We start from the raw sequence: 15557 nt of genomic DNA, 5'->3' as shown, positions 1-15557 counted from the left end.
CTAAAAGGGGAAACACAGTTAAAGGACCCTGCGGAGCGATGGCTTAATTATGCCTTGAAGCGTTCTCACGAGGCCGTCGCCATTTGCTTCAGAGCCTCTAACACTGCATCAGCCTTCACCAGGGCCTTCCTGGTTTGGCTGGATGAGCTACTGGGCAACCCTGAGCAGGACCCAGAGCACACTAGGAAGGTACTGTTAAAGCTTCATAGGGCAGCATCTTTCATCACAGATGCCACAATGGACTCCTCTCAATTCGCAGCCAGAACCATGGCCGCCAACATCATGGCACTGTGCACTGTCTGGCTCAAGCATTGGGAGGCTGACAACACAGCCAGGGCCAATCTCACTACTAGGCCTTTCGCCAGAGGCAAGCTGTTACGAGACGCTCAAGGAAAAGAGAAAACCGTACATGGTGACAGCAGGGTGCGACAACTGGCGCTTCCAGAGAAAATACCCCCCCTACAACTCTTTCCAGTCCTTTCGAGCCTCTAGACAATCCCCAGGATGTAGTCTACAAACCCTCCTCCCGCTACTCATGGGCCAGACCCCACTACAACACCAAGCAGCGTCCAGCTCAGGGAGGCCACTCAGACTACACAGCCGCCGCCCCCAAGCATGGCAGTCGGGCCCGTCTTCAGTGACGCCTTACACATCGGGGGCCATCTGCTACACTTCGCCCCCGCATGAGAGGCCGTCAGGGTGGATGCCTGTGTCCTCAACACAGTCACCAGAGGTTATTCATTAGAATTCTCACACTCACCACGTCCCAGATACATTCCCCCCAGGCTTCCAAGGGATGAACCAAGAAAGCTCAATCTGTCAGCGGCTGTACAACATCTGGTGGAGATCCAGGCCGTAGAGGAGATCGAGCAGTCTCAGCATGGCTCAGGCATCTACTCTGTCTTGTTTCTCGTGCCCAAACGGGACCTCTCATGGAGGGCAATCCCAGACCTCAAGCACCTAAACAGGTTGGTGAAGTACTGCAGATTCAAGATGGAATCCCTAGCCTCCATCAGGCAAACCCTGCAGGAAGGCCACATGGCGTCCATAGACTTGAAGGAGGCATATCTCCACATACCGATTCTTCCTGGGCACAGGAGGTTTCTGAGGTTCTTGCTCCGGCACTGTCACTTTCAGTACAGAGCCCTGCCTTTCAGCCTCTTATCAGCCCCGAGGGTGTTCACAAAGATCATGGCGGCCACAGTGGCCCATCTACGGCTTCAGGGAGAACACATCTATCCATACCTCGACGATCTGCTCTTGAGGGCAAGCACTTTACAGCACCCCCGGGACCATGTCCACCTTACTTTAACTCTTCTCAACAGACAGGGCTTCCTAGTCAACCACGAGAAGAGCCACCTAGCCCCCTGTCGACAGCTGCAGCATCTGAGGGCCCTGATAGACACATATCGTGGCCTCGTTGGTCTCTCCCCTCAAAGGGTACAAGCAATCAGGGAGACGGCTCCTCTCTCCGACGAAGCAGATCGGCGGACATCATGAGCCTGGCCAGGCCCTGAGGCCCTTTGTATCAACCATTTAGATAGTTCCGTGGGCGCGCCACCATACACGTCACCTGCAGTGGGCCTTGCTCCCCCATCAGGCAGGCATTGCAAGATGCCAGCACAAACTGATTCCTCTGTCCAGGGAGCTCAGAAGGTCCTTACAATGGTTGATGAGGCAGGACAACCTGCTAAGGGGTACCCCCTTCAGGGAGCCACCCAGGACCATAATTACAACGGATGCCAGTCTGCTGGGTTGGGAAGCGCACTGCAACACAGCATACACACAGGGCACCTGGTCAGAGGAGGAGACAAATCACAGCATCAACTGGCTAGAACTCTGAGCAGCCCGTCTTGCCCTCCTTCACTTCTGCTAGCTGTTTCGTCTCGACAGCGTCATGGCTTACACCGACAATTCAATGATGAAGGCTCACATCAGACAAGGGGGAACCCAATCAAGGAGACTACAGGTGGAGACCTCTCTGCTCATGCAGTGGGCAGAGCAAAACCTCACTTCCCTGTCAGCAGAGCACCTCAGCGAGGAGCACAACACCCTGGCAGACTGGCTCAGCCGCCAGAGGGTTCTTCCATGAGAATGGTCTTTACACCCGCAGGTGTTCGCCAGAATTCAGCTGAGGTACGGCTGGCTAGAGATAGACCTCTTCACAACAAATCTCAATCACCACCTGCCTCACTTCTTCGCGTGGCACCGGTCCCTGGGAGCGGAGGTCATAGATGCCCTCTCACAATCTTGGCCAAAGGGCCTTCTCTACGCATTCCCTCTGGCACCTCCCCTGGGCCACACCCTGCGGAAGGTGAGGGAGGAGAGGGCCCACCTAGGGCTGATTGCTCCCTGGTGGCCACAGGGACCATAGTTCTCGGAGCTCCTCAATCTCTCAGTCGCAGATCTGTGGAAACTACCACAGAGTCAGGATCTGCTGTGCCAGGGGCCACTTCATCACCCAGACCCGGATTGGCTGAGCATGACGGCGTGGCTCTTGAGCAGAGAACCTTGAGACGCTCTGGCCTTACGTCAGGAGTCACTAACGTCCTTTTGTCGGCACGGCGACCATCCACGACTAGAATCTACCAGGCTACATGGAGGGCATTTGCTGGCTGGTGTCACTCCATGAAAATTTGCCCTTCTAGGGCCAGCACCCCACAGATACTTGAATTCTTGCATAGGGGGCTCCGACTTGGCCTGAAGGCCACCACATTAAGGAGGCAGGCATTAGGCATATCTGCCTTCCTTTTGCCCACTTCTGGTCAGCCAGTTGGCAGCAATCACTGCTCCTGCATTTCCTCAAATGAGCGGTGGCTTCACAGCCTCTGACCATCCACCGCTTCCCCTCTTGGGATTTGCAGAAGGTTCTATTTGCACTGCAGAGATCACCTTTTGAGCTGCTAGAGACCATTCCTCTTCAGCTCTTGACCTATAAACTCCTATTCCTCATCGCCATCACATCAGCCAGGTGCGTCTCGGAGCTGGGCGCCCTGTCGGATGCACGCCAGCTCTGCATCTTTCACGAGGAGTCTGTTGTCCTGAGAACGGACCCATCTTTCATCCCTAAGATCAATTCCACCTTCCACAGGGAACAGGAACTGATCCTACCGTCCTTTTGTCCCAGACCAGTACACCCAAGGGAAAGGGATCTGCATTGCCTAGATGTCACTAGGGCACTTAGGGTGTGCATAGACAGAACAGGAAAGCTGAGGTCCACGGAGGCAATGTTCATATCGCTCCACCCCAGGTCTCTGGGCAAAAAGACCTCTACTCCAAGCTTAGCAAGATGGCTACGAACTTGCATCAGGCTGGCTTACGAGGCCAGCAACTTGGCACCACCACAGGGCATTATGGCCCGCTTAACGAGAGCAGCCTCCACCTCGGCAGCCTTCTCCGCTAACTCCTCTCTGCGAGAAATCTGCAGAGCGGCAAATTGGTCTTCTTCTTCTACCTTCATTAGACACTATAAGATAGACCGTTACACCTCGGCTGAGGCCTCCTTCGGGAGACGGGTCCTGCAGCAAGCGATCTCTACAGATTAGTGGGCTCGCCCGACCCACCCAGCTGGGACGGCTTTGGTATGTCCCACGTGATGGACTGGTATCCAGGGAAAATGAACCGTTGGTTCTCACCTGAAAGATGATTTTACTGGATGCTAGTCCATCACAGCCCTCACGGTTTGGTACATCGGGGCTCGACCACTATTTCTAGCTTAGAGTCAAGCCGCTGCCAGTGCATTTGAAGGCTCTCATAGAAGGAGAGAGAGAGAGAAAAAATCGACCTTCCGGGCTGATCATTTTTCCTTGTAAATATATTGAACACTTTTTGCCTACGTTGTCACTGTAGCCCTTTTTCTCCATTAGCTATGTTAGGCCGTCGCTGGCCACAGTATTACCTCTCTGGATTCGTGCCAGGACTGCACATAAGCTATTCCAGTATTATGCCTTGGGGGACGGCGTCCGAAAATGAACTGGGGTCTGCAGGCCAGCGACACCCCCTCAGACTGCAAACATCAGTGCATTTCCTGTCCTTGGACCAGACGACAGACTATTACCCACGTGATGGACTGGCATCCAGTAAAATCACCTTTCAGGTGAGAACCAACGGTTCATTTCTACTAAAATATCCTCTCCTATCTCTTCTTTCTCTTTGCTAGCAGATACCCCAACCACAAGTTCTTCTTTTAGTTGGGGTACGTCTTGTTTGCCAGCTCTTATATTGTCTACAGTCGGGTGGATGTGATTCTCTTTTCTCTCCTTTAGATCTGTTGTTTTGTCTACCGGACAAAACTGTTTTTCCATTAATCTGCTTCTTAATAAAGCAAATCTATTCAAAATCTCTGCCTGGTCAACAGTAGGCAACATCCAAAATGAGTTTAGTAAAGCTTTCTCCTCTGCATCAAAGGTTTCAGCACTTCGGATGGAGGCTTGTTGTAGGCTGCAGGTGGAGACTGAATCTCTCAAATATAATCCCTGGGAGCTTGGTTGAGTGTAAGATGAAGCAGAGTCTGGCATCTGGTTTAAATCAATAAGGTGTTCAGTACAGTGCATGTAAACATTACTTTTATGATAAACAGCTGGGGCACCACATAAGGGAGCTGGGGGGGGCTGATTTTCAAAAAAACTTATGATCTCTAAATTATATTTGGGAAAAGCCTCCCTGGCTGTATAGATGTAATCGGCTGTATCCCTTTCTTTAAACGTGACTATAGCCCGAGCTCTAATTCCATTAAAGTATAGGTATTCCACAAGAGTTATATCCTTTGGACTCAGCGCTCCTGACAGCCCTCTGTTTAAGATGTGTAGAAGAGGTAGTGTGTGCTCCAGCTGTGTCAGTAAGCCCTTTGGTTTAGGGTAATTAACAAGTGCCAGTTTTTGTGGTGTTATCACTAAATTCCAGCTATTTCTCGTTTGTTTATCTAGCTGTGGCTCTGTATGGGGCCCAACTTAGGGATGCAGGGATCAGCATCATACTTTCCCGCATTAACGCTGAGTACATTTACCCATGGGTCCTGCTTCTCTTCCAGCTTAGGTGCCTTATTTATTTTCTGATTGATGCTCACCCCTAGCTTTTTCCTCACCTGTCGGCTGCTGACTGGCAACATTATTTAATCCTTTTTTCTTTTTTCCCTTAGGAGCTGTCTGGGCAGTCTTATTAGGATCTGGGTTTATGTTGCTGTCTAGCAGTTTAACCAGCCTCTCTAAATGTTTATTCCGGCAACAACTGGCTTTTTTCTCCCGCTTTTTAATGTTTTTAATATTCTTACTTTTGTTTTATGCGCTTCTCTTTATTAGCATCCTTAGTATGGGTTTTTGCAGTTTTCTTAGTTGTTATCCCAAACTGAATGCTGCAGCTTTCGATTTATTTTGTCCAGGGTCCCCTCCCTGAAACTCTATAGTTCTTGGCCATTGTTGTTAACAAATCGTTACTTTCTAAGAGGAAGTTTTTTATGAGACCCAATTCCTGGCAAATCATGGAGAGCCATCGCTTAATTAGGGGATCACGTTGTGCTGTTGCTTCTGTTTGAGTGAAGGTGGATTTGTGTCTCAGGTTTGGGACATTACCGTCGAACTCGAGGATCTGTCTCTGCATATAATGGTCAATCAGATCAACCTCAGGTTTGTCTTGTGGCTCAGCCACAACCATCTGTTGTAGGTCCTTTGTGGTTGGCATATGATCTGCTAGGGCCAACTCTGAGGCTAGGTCTATCTATTGCCTAGTAAAGCTAGGCTCTTTTATTGTCCGTTTAAGATCTACCGACCAGTCCAGCATGGTTTCCATAGGTTGCATAGATGATACTGTATGCTGCTTTGACTGACAACAGCTCGGTGTCATTCTCCTTCTCCCCCTCTAGCTTTAAGAACTGAGTGATTTTAAATTGCCTCCTCCGTATTTCAGGAGGACTGTTCTGCAGATTGAGAGTAATCCCCAGGTCTCTGCACTTTTTCCTGGTGAGCATGATATTCTGCCACCCCTTAATGGGGATGTAATTAAAAATAGACCTCTGAAATCTCGCCAGGTTAGCTGAGGTAAATTATGGCTCCAGCTCTTCAGATTAAAGACGGGGGGAGTTCTAAGCTGGCAGTAAAGTGGATAATTTACACAACCTCTCTTGCCATAAACTGCAACAGTCCTTTTCCAATAAAGGCTTCGGCAAGAACCCCCTCTGCTAAAGAGTCTTGAGGGGGGGATGTAGAGACAAAGCCAGACCTCTCCCCAGCCAAAGTAAACTGCGAGGACTAATCTCCACGTCAAGCAGGAAACAGAAACAAACATTCAAAAGCCGAGGCAAAAACAAATCTCTCCCACATTCTGGCTGTTTCACAGATGAAAGTGAAGAAAAGATTAAAATTAGAGTTAAAATAGAAGAAAAAACAGCTGCTAAAGGAGTTTTGGGAGATAAATACCGGAGCACAACAGTGAGCTGCAACTGACCCGGCCATCTTCGGAAATGGACCTTTATTGTGGTGGCACCTACCTTTTGGAATTTATTATTATTATTATTTATTTAATTAATTTATTAGTCGCCCATCTGGCTGGTTGTCCAGCCACTCTGGGCGACGTACAAGATAAAACAATACATTAAAACATTAAAATTTAAAACCATAACAGTAAGAAACCTAACCCACCCCAAAAGCCTGCCTGAAGAGCCAGGTCTTCAAGGCCCGGCGGAAGCTTATCATAGAAGGGGCATGGCGGAGATCATTTGGGAGAGAGTTCCACAGGGTGGGGGCCACTATTGAAAAAGCCCTCTCTCTAGTCCTCACCAGTCTAGCTGTTTTAACCGGTGGGATCGAGAGAAGGTCTTCTGAGGCTGATCTTGTTCAGCGGCATCCCTGATGATGCTGGAGGCGCTCCTTCAGATAGACTGCGCTAAAACCGTATAGGGTTTTAAAGGTCAAAACCAACACCTTGAATTGGGCCCAGTAAACAACTGGTAGCCAGTGCAACTCCTTCAGCACTGGAGTGATGTGATCTTGCCGGCGGCTGCCTTTAATCAGACGAGCTGCCGCATTCTGTACCAGTTGCAGCTTCCGGACCGTTTTCAAGGGTAACCCCACGTAGAGCGCATTACAGTAGTCTAGGCGAGAGGTGACCAGGGCATGTACTACCGGTGGGAGCAGATGGTTGGGAAGGTAGGGGCGCAGCCTCCGTATCAGATGGAGTTGATACAGCGCCGCCCGGCTCACAGCTGAGACCTGAGCCTCCATGGTCAGCTGGGAGTCAAGAATGACCCCCAGGCTGCGGACCTGGTCTTTCAGGGGCAAACGTACCCCATTGAGCACCAGGTCCACATCCCCCAGCCTTCCCTTGTCTCCCACAAACAGTACCTCGGTTTTGTCAGGCTTCAGCTTATTCCTTCCCATCCAGCCACTCACCAACTCCAGGCACTTGGACAGGGTTTCTACAGCCGACCTCGGTGAAGATTTAAATGAGAGATAGAGCTGCGTGTCATCCGCATACTGATGACATTGCAGCCCAAATCTCCTGATGATTGCCCCCAGCGGCTTTATATAGATGTTGAACAGCATTGGGGAGAGGATGGAACCCTGTGGCACCCCACAAGTGAGAGGCCAAGGATCCGAAACATCCTCCAATGCCACTCTTTGGTACCTATCAGAGAGGAAGGAATGGAACCACTGCAATACAGTGCCCCCCATGCCTAACCTCTTCAGGCGGTCCAAGAGGATAACGTGGTCAACGGTATCGAAAGCCGCTGAGAGATCAAGGAGGACAAGGAAGGTGCATTCGCCCCTATCCCACGCCCTCCTCATATCATCTACCAAGGCGACCAAGGCTGTTTCATTCCCATGTCCAGGCCTGAAGCCCGACTGAAATGGATCCAGATAATCCGCTTCCTCCAAGTGCGCTTGCAACTGTTTTGCCACCACCCGCTCAATCACCTTGCCTAAGAATGGCAAATTTGAGACTGGGCGAAAGTTGTTCAGATCTTGGGGATCCAAGGAGGGCTTCTTTAAGATTGGTTTTATTACTGCCTCCTTGAGCGATGATGGCATTACTCCCTCTTCGAGAGATGTATTTACCACCATCGTGATCCCCTCACCCAGTCTATCTTTGCAGCTCATAATGAGCCACGATGGGCAAGGATCGAGTAAGCAAGTGGTTGGCTTTAAGGTTGAAAGCACCTTGTCCACTTCATCAGATGGAAGAAGCTGGAACCGATCCCACACCACCAGAGCACCACTGGTCACCTCTGGCTTGCTCACTGTGTCCACAGCGCATGGAATAGCACTCTTAATACGATCAATTTTCTCCGCAAAGTGTTTAGCAAACTCGTCACAGGAGGCCTTAGCATGTTCCATTGGTTCCGGAGCAACTGGACCGACCAGGCTCCGGACCACTTGGAACAGTCTCCTGGGACAGCACTCTGCAGATGCAATAGAGGCAGCATAAAAATCTTTTTTTGCTGCCCTTATTGCCACATGATAGGCTGCCACAGCCGCTCTAACATGTGTCCGATCATCGTCAGAGCGAGATTTCCGCCACCGGTGCTCTAGCCGTCTCACCTCCCGCCTCAGAGTTCGCAACCGTGGGGTGAACCACGGTGCCGTCTGAGTTCTATTCAGGGGGAGAGGGCGTTTTGGAGCCACCCGGTCTAATGCTCTGGCGATTGCGGCATTCCACCCCTCCACCAGGGTCTCAGCCGAGTGGCTGTGTGCATGCTCCAGAGAATCCCCAAGCGCATTCAGGAATCCATCAGGATCCATCAGACGCCTGGGGTGGACCATTTTAATAGGTCCTCCACCCCCACGGAGGGTTTGTGGCACCGAAAGGTCCAACCTCACCAAGTAGTGGTCTGACCATGACAAGGGGGTGATGGATGTACCCCCAATTTTCAGATCACTCCCCTCCTCTCCCGAGACAAACACAAGGTCGAGTGCATGACCGGCTACATGGGTGGGCCCCATTGTAATAAGGTGCAGCTCCCAGGAAGCCATGGTTTCCACGAAGTCCCGAGGCGCCCCAGTAAGGATGGCCTCTGAATGTACATTGAAGTCCCCCAATACCAGCAGGTTTGGGGACTGTACACGCACAGCCGAGACCACCTCCAGCACCTCGGCCAGGGGGTCCGTCGTGCAGCGGGGTGGGCGGTACACGAGCAGAATCCCTAGACTGCCCTTTGGGCCCAACCTCTAGTACATGCAATCTGCCACCTTGGTCTCACAGAGATGAGGTCTGGTGAGAACCAGGGACCTTCGGTAAATAACCGCCACTCCCCCTCCCCGACTACCGACCCTCGGCTGCTGTGCATACAAAAACCCAGCCGGACAGATGGCCGCAAGAATAGGAGCAGCAGCCTCATCCAGCCAGGTTTCTGTAATACATGCCAGGTCCGCGCCCTCATCCAATATCATATCATGGATGAGGGATGTTTTTTGGGCAACAGACCTGGCATTGCACAGCAGCAGTCGAAGGCCAGAGTGTGGAGTCAAGCATCCCCCAGCTGTCTGTTGGCTCTGGACAGGCCCGGAACAGGGGACAGATATTATGCATCTCTCCCTAGTTCCTCTTACCTGACATGACCTGCCCGTAGCTTTCCCCCAGCATCTGCGGCCCAGCCTCGGTATACATTGGCCTCCCACCCTTCCCCCATCACTCCCCTGTGATTGACACATGCCCCGATGTAAGCTTCCACCACTCAGGCAGGCACCCAACCTTAAAACAACCCCCCCAAAAGAAAAAAAAGAAAAAAAAGACACAGCACACACAAAAAACCCAGGCCACCTCAGCCAGCCGGCTTATGTATCCCTCCAAAGAGGGACAGGTGATGGGAATCATTCACAGCTGGCTGGGTACCTGGGGCCTGGTCCTGCAGATGTACGTCTGCCAGGCAGAAGTCCACAGGGAAGGATGGTGGAGATGGTTTATCCAGCAGCAGCAGCAGCAGGCTCTTCTTCCCTGGGCAGCGGTGTTCTTCTCTTCCTGCAGGTACTGGGTCTCCCTCCCCTTAAATATTAGGCAGGCGCCATCTCTGTTATCTTTTTGGTGCCTACTGAAGACTTTCCTCTTTCAACAAGCCTTTTATGTTAAGACCTATCCCAGTCTGCTTCTGTGTTGGAATTGCTTTTAAATATTTTTTAAAAAAACATTTTTTTCCAAACAGTATTTTTAACCTTTTTATTTAAGATGTTTTTAAAGCTTTTTTAAAGAATGTTTTTAAAGTTGTTTTGATGTATTTTAAGATCTGCTTTTATGATGTTTTAAAGTGTTTTTACTGCTTTTGTTTGCCGCGCTGGGCTCCTGCTGGGGGGAAGGGCGGGATATAAATTAAATAATAAATAAATAAAATGCTATGTGTTAGTTAAAAGGCATACATCTGAAGTCTTTGCTACCTGAAGTTCCCAAGTCATCTTCAGCATCTGTACCAGGTTGAGCACATCCCAGCAATAAATATGGGAGGTTACCCATATATGGATGATAGAGCAAGATATGGGTCAAAAAGAAGAGGTTGAAGCTAACTGACTAACAGAACATCATTAAAAAGTTCATGTAGCCTCTTCCTCTGCCTATAGTTACAGAGCCTAGACAGAGTTGAGGAGCACTACCAGATTGTGCACCTGAACTTTTACAATGAGTGTGAAACCATCTAGAACACACAAAAACTATACTCCCAAGAACCAAAGGACAGTGCCTATGTCTTGTCTAGATTTAATTTCAGTGTCTTTCAACCCATCAAGCCAAAAACAGCATCTGGGTTCAGATTCAGGAAGGAGATTGATTGCTGCTCCTGGATTTGATGAAAAGAGAAAACAGAGCACAGCATTGTTTGCATATCTATTTATTTATTTATTTATTTATTTATCTATTTAATCAAATGTATTTCTAAATCACTTAAATACTTTAAGATTTTCTAAGTGGTATACAAATAGTGTGTTTGAAATTGACGGCCAATCTCAGTGGATAGGAGCAGAACCATCACAAAGGGTTGCCACCTATTCTCAATCCCATTACCAATGATTTGGCATTATGTGTGCCCATTGGAACCTTCTAAATGCAAATCCCAAAAAGCAATTTGATATATTATCAAAACCAATGAGAGGTTTACATATGTAAGTAGTACTCAAATTATTCAAAACAATTGTCAAATGTAGATGTAAACCTGTCGGTATGTATGTCTTCTGTCTTGACACAGGTGGAAGAGGGTTGGTGGGAAGGAGTTCTGAATGGGAAGACTGGCATGTTTCCTTCCAACTTCATAAAGGAACTCTCTGATTCTGATGATGCTGGAACTATCCAAGAGGAGCAGCTAATAAAACCAAGTAAGGATCCAAGTATTAACTAATACTTCTTTGTGTTAGCTTTGGCTATTGTTGATTTTACTGCCAGGATGATATATCCTTTTTTCTGAATATCTCCTGCATCAGATGTTAATGTGGAAAGATTAACAATGTAAATGTACTGCCTTCAAATCGATTCCAACTTATGGTGACCCTATGAATTGGGTTTTCATGAGGCTGAGAGGCAGTGACTGGCCCAAGGTGAGCTTCATGGCTATGTGGGGATTTGAACTCTGGTCTCCCAGGTCGTAGTCCAACACCTTAACCACTACATTACACTGGCTGTCTCGGAAAGACCAAACTAGCAGGTAAATGTTGTGGAGTGAACAGAGCACAGTGGTGTAAATGTAGTGATGACCATGCTTTAGCAATTGGAAGAAGACTGCAAAATTGCATTCTCCATCTCCCCACTCTTCCCAAAGTACCCTGCCTCACTTACCCATCATGTCATGTTATGCCTGCCCACTGGAACCTCCTAAATGCTAATTCAGCATATTTTTTAAAATGGAAAAGGAGAAGCGAATGATCTTATGGTTTGCTCCAAATTATCAGGATTACTTTTTGGGGAGTGTTACACTTGCACTGGCTCTGATTTTTGGTATGTTAAAATCTCTTTGGTCTTTCCTGTTCCCTAGATTAAAAAAAAAGAAAATCAAATGTCTATTATATAAGGATGCATTGTTCTTTTTTGTAAAGACTCCTGTCTCTGGGAAGTGAAAAATACTGGCACAGAATAGCCAAAAGACCTATACAGTTTATTTTAGCAAAAAGCTTTGTGGATTCAAAATTAATTGTTTTGGACATTGGCAGTGTTCCTCAGGGAGTTGTGCAAGGATCCCCTCACATTTATCTCTGGAAGAATAGAGCAAAAGACTCTTTTTGAACCTATTATTCTTAGTGGTCAGCTTAGCTGTTGGCTTCAGTACTGCTATAAATGCCAACTATGTTTGGAAAGTTTTATGTTTACTGCTCCCCCACCCACGCAGTTGCTTCTTTATAAACAGAACACATTATTAATACATACAGTTTGTTATATGTAATGCCATTAAAATTACAGTTTTAGATATTTAATATTGCACTTGGATTTTCCTGGAGCTTTAAGGATTTGCATGTATCTGTTATAAATTACAATACCAAATGGCATGCTGATGTGCATAATATGGTGCATCCGTGCTAACAGACTTCAAGCTGATCTTAGATGTTATAATTGTTGAATTTTGTTCAGAAGAGAAATATGCACAACTCTTTTTTGAGGGGAAAGAATATAGCTGTATCCCATTTTTAATAGAATGAAGATCAATCAGTTTTTGTTTGCTTCTAGATATTGTTAAAGGTATTATTACTGTTGCCTTGTATAGGATTTGCCATATGGTTTATAATTTTGATTATCCTTTGTGCTGTTATTGTGAGAAAAGCACAATAAATCTGGATACAATATTGCTTTGATATAAAATTCAATCGTTTTGAGCCCTCAGAAGGATTAACGTGGGTGAAAACAAAGTATGCATATATTTGCTGAAAACAGCAATCACTTGCCTTGCTCTCCCCTCCCCCAGCATAACAACTAACACAGCACACCCTGTCCTGGCATCATGACATTGTGGCTTACTGCCTTACTCTATATCATTGTCTTGGTTCATGACATCAGGACATGGGTAAGTTGTAGCAGATGATACAGAGGGGAAGGAAGGAGCTACAGATGTTTTCAGCAGCAGCTCTATGTATATCATAACATCTAGTTCCAGCTGCAGGTGGCAACTTTATTTGTTATTTAATTTTTGTAAATTGTATTGCCTTCATTGATGTATTTTTATGCTTGTGCCTATTTTTTTTGTAAGCCACCTTGAGGGCCTTTGGCCAAAAGGCGGGGTAGAAATAAGTGTAATAATAATAATAATAACTTCCATGCTACCTTTGGCACACTGCAGACAGATAAACGGCACTACTTTCTTCCTTTTCTATGAAGGATATGGCTGTGTACACACCATACATTTAAAGCCCATGAATTTCAGAAAAAAAATCCTGAGAACTGTAGTTTGTTAAGGATTCTGGGAATTGTAGGTCTATGATGAGTAAACTGCAGTTCCCAGGATTGTTTGGAAGAAGCCATGTGCTTTAAAAAGTGCTTTAAATGTATGGTGTGTATGTAGCCTTAATCATAGTGTCTCCACACCTGTCTGAATGCTACATTAGACTCATGCAAGGATTATCATCACCTGCATATTCTAAATGCCAAACATACGATGGGTCTCTCCTCCCGCCTTCACCTTCAGGTACATGGTATTTTGATCTTTGAGGAATTTAACCACCTTACAATTTCTATTGTGATTTCAAATATTGTGATTTGCACTCTGTTAATAGAATGGTTGTATGTCAAAGAAGCATTATTCTAGTGAATGACGTTGAAATGTTTGGTTTGAAATGAGCAGAAAACATACCCGTTTTAAATGTCCTGTTATTTTAAGTCATATACAGGGAAGAAATACGTACACTCCAATCTACATTTACCTTTTTATTCACAAGTCTATAGTAGAGATTTTGTTCGATTGCCCACTAGAGATTATACACTGTAGTGTCCATTGTATGACACAATCCTCAGCAAAGTTTGGCACTCTTTCTGTTTAAAATGCATACTGTGGAAGTGTAGCCTTTTAAAAGTCTTTTTCTTTTACTAATTAAACTTTCAGTGAAAAGCAAAAATTTTTTTAAAAATCCTCTCCTTTCTTTTGCCATTATTCGATTCTTCTGTACTCCTCCCTCTCTTTCGTTTCTTTTCCTTTTTTTTTTCTTCCTTTCCTTTCTTTCATTCTGCTGTCAGGAAAGTCTGCTTTTCAAGGGACAATTCTGTATAAAGTGGCACCAGCAAAGATTGACAGCTACAGACGCTATAACAGTGAGTTAATTAAAAAAAAAGAGGAAATGCTAATCTAAGGCTGCTCCTTGATTGTATGTGATTTCATCTGCTTTTGAATGATGTTCATCTATTGCACTCAGTCTTGGCTGCTCTGTCTGTGAGCTGAAGTTGGTCTGGTTTGCTTAAAATTCCAAAGCACATACATTCTCAGAATGTATACTATTTCTTTTCAGCATGCATTTGTGTGTACATGTGCAGTGTTGAGAAACACCCAAACAGCTAAGGAATTCTCCTAGATACTCAAGTTTCATGTCTGCCTTTTGCAGCTGGTGATAGAGGCATATATCTTTAAAGGTGCTGTAAGTCTGCGGTGCAACTTTGCATGTAGAATATCCTAGGCTCAATTCTCTATGTCTCCAATTGAAGGAATCTTAGGTTGCAGGCCTTGAAACTATGGACACCTACCGTCCACTGGAATAGACAACACCAAGGTAGATAGATCAAAGTTTTGACTCGCTATGGGGGGAATTTGGCTTCCAGGACCCACACAGCTCCACTTGCCTATATAATTGGTGCCAACATGAACCATGGCAACTGACATTTCCCCTCCACTATTGACCAGCCTATCTAGATCATGCGTGACATCCATAACCTTCATACCAAGGAGGCAAGTTACTATGTGGTCAGCACACCCATTACAAACCCAGCTATTTATGTCCTTAATGATCCGCTTGCCCACTACCAGGAGCCCTCTGCTCTTCAGAGGAGTATCCTTGGTGTGAGAAGGTATCTGTTCACTCCCCAAGGAGTGGATCCCTTCTCAGGCATCATTTCCCTCTTTCTCAGAGCAATGACCTCCTTACCTGAAAAGTTGTCACCATTAGAATAGTTCACTGCTATCACATCCCTGAAGGCCTCATCCATCAATCAATTTCTCAGCTTCTCCACTTCAGGTCAGCTATCTTGGCTTCAAGGGAGCAAACTTATTTCCTGAGGTCCAGGAGCTCATTACACCAAGCACACACCCACAACTTCTGCCCAGCAGGCAGATAGATGCAAGACACTCTACAATAAACTGGATAGTCCCCACAGTCCTGCTCGCTTTCTGTCTGCAAAACCCGTAATTGTTGTTTACTGACTTTCTTTGTATTACTTGGGAACCTGGGATTTATTTGGGGGAGTAGTATGCTTGTTTGGGGGAATAGTGTGCTTATTATATGATCATATAGAAGTAAAAAAGAGGAGAATAATAAAATTGGCTTCTTCCTTTCTCACTCTTCCTGGCTCCCTCTAGAAGTGACATCCCCAGACAATGCCCACTTGTTGCTTAACTTAGTAACTTTGTTTTCTGGGCTGCTAGATTAGGTTAGACAGAATTTGTTAGCTGGCTCAGATGTATG

General features: G+C 46.6%; 1 protein-coding gene across 6 annotated transcripts in view; it reads left to right on the top strand.

Moving 5' to 3' along the window:
* The window catches only part of SH3KBP1 (SH3 domain containing kinase binding protein 1), a 352368-nt gene that overhangs the window by 176140 nt on the left and 160671 nt on the right, over positions 1–15557 (top strand). For all 6 annotated transcript variants that reach the window (XM_061627260.1, XM_061627264.1, XM_061627259.1 and 3 more), the window contains one exon: positions 11159–11285. In XM_061627260.1, coding sequence (XP_061483244.1) covers positions 11159–11285 — 127 coding nt within the window. The remainder of the gene's footprint in view (positions 1–11158; positions 11286–15557) is intronic.

Source organism: Rhineura floridana, chromosome 5 (assembly GCF_030035675.1).
Source record: "Rhineura floridana isolate rRhiFlo1 chromosome 5, rRhiFlo1.hap2, whole genome shotgun sequence".
Lineage (NCBI taxonomy): Eukaryota > Metazoa > Chordata > Lepidosauria > Squamata > Rhineuridae > Rhineura > Rhineura floridana.
Note: the sequence above shows the minus strand (reverse complement) of the source record. Positions and strands in the feature narration are given on the sequence as shown.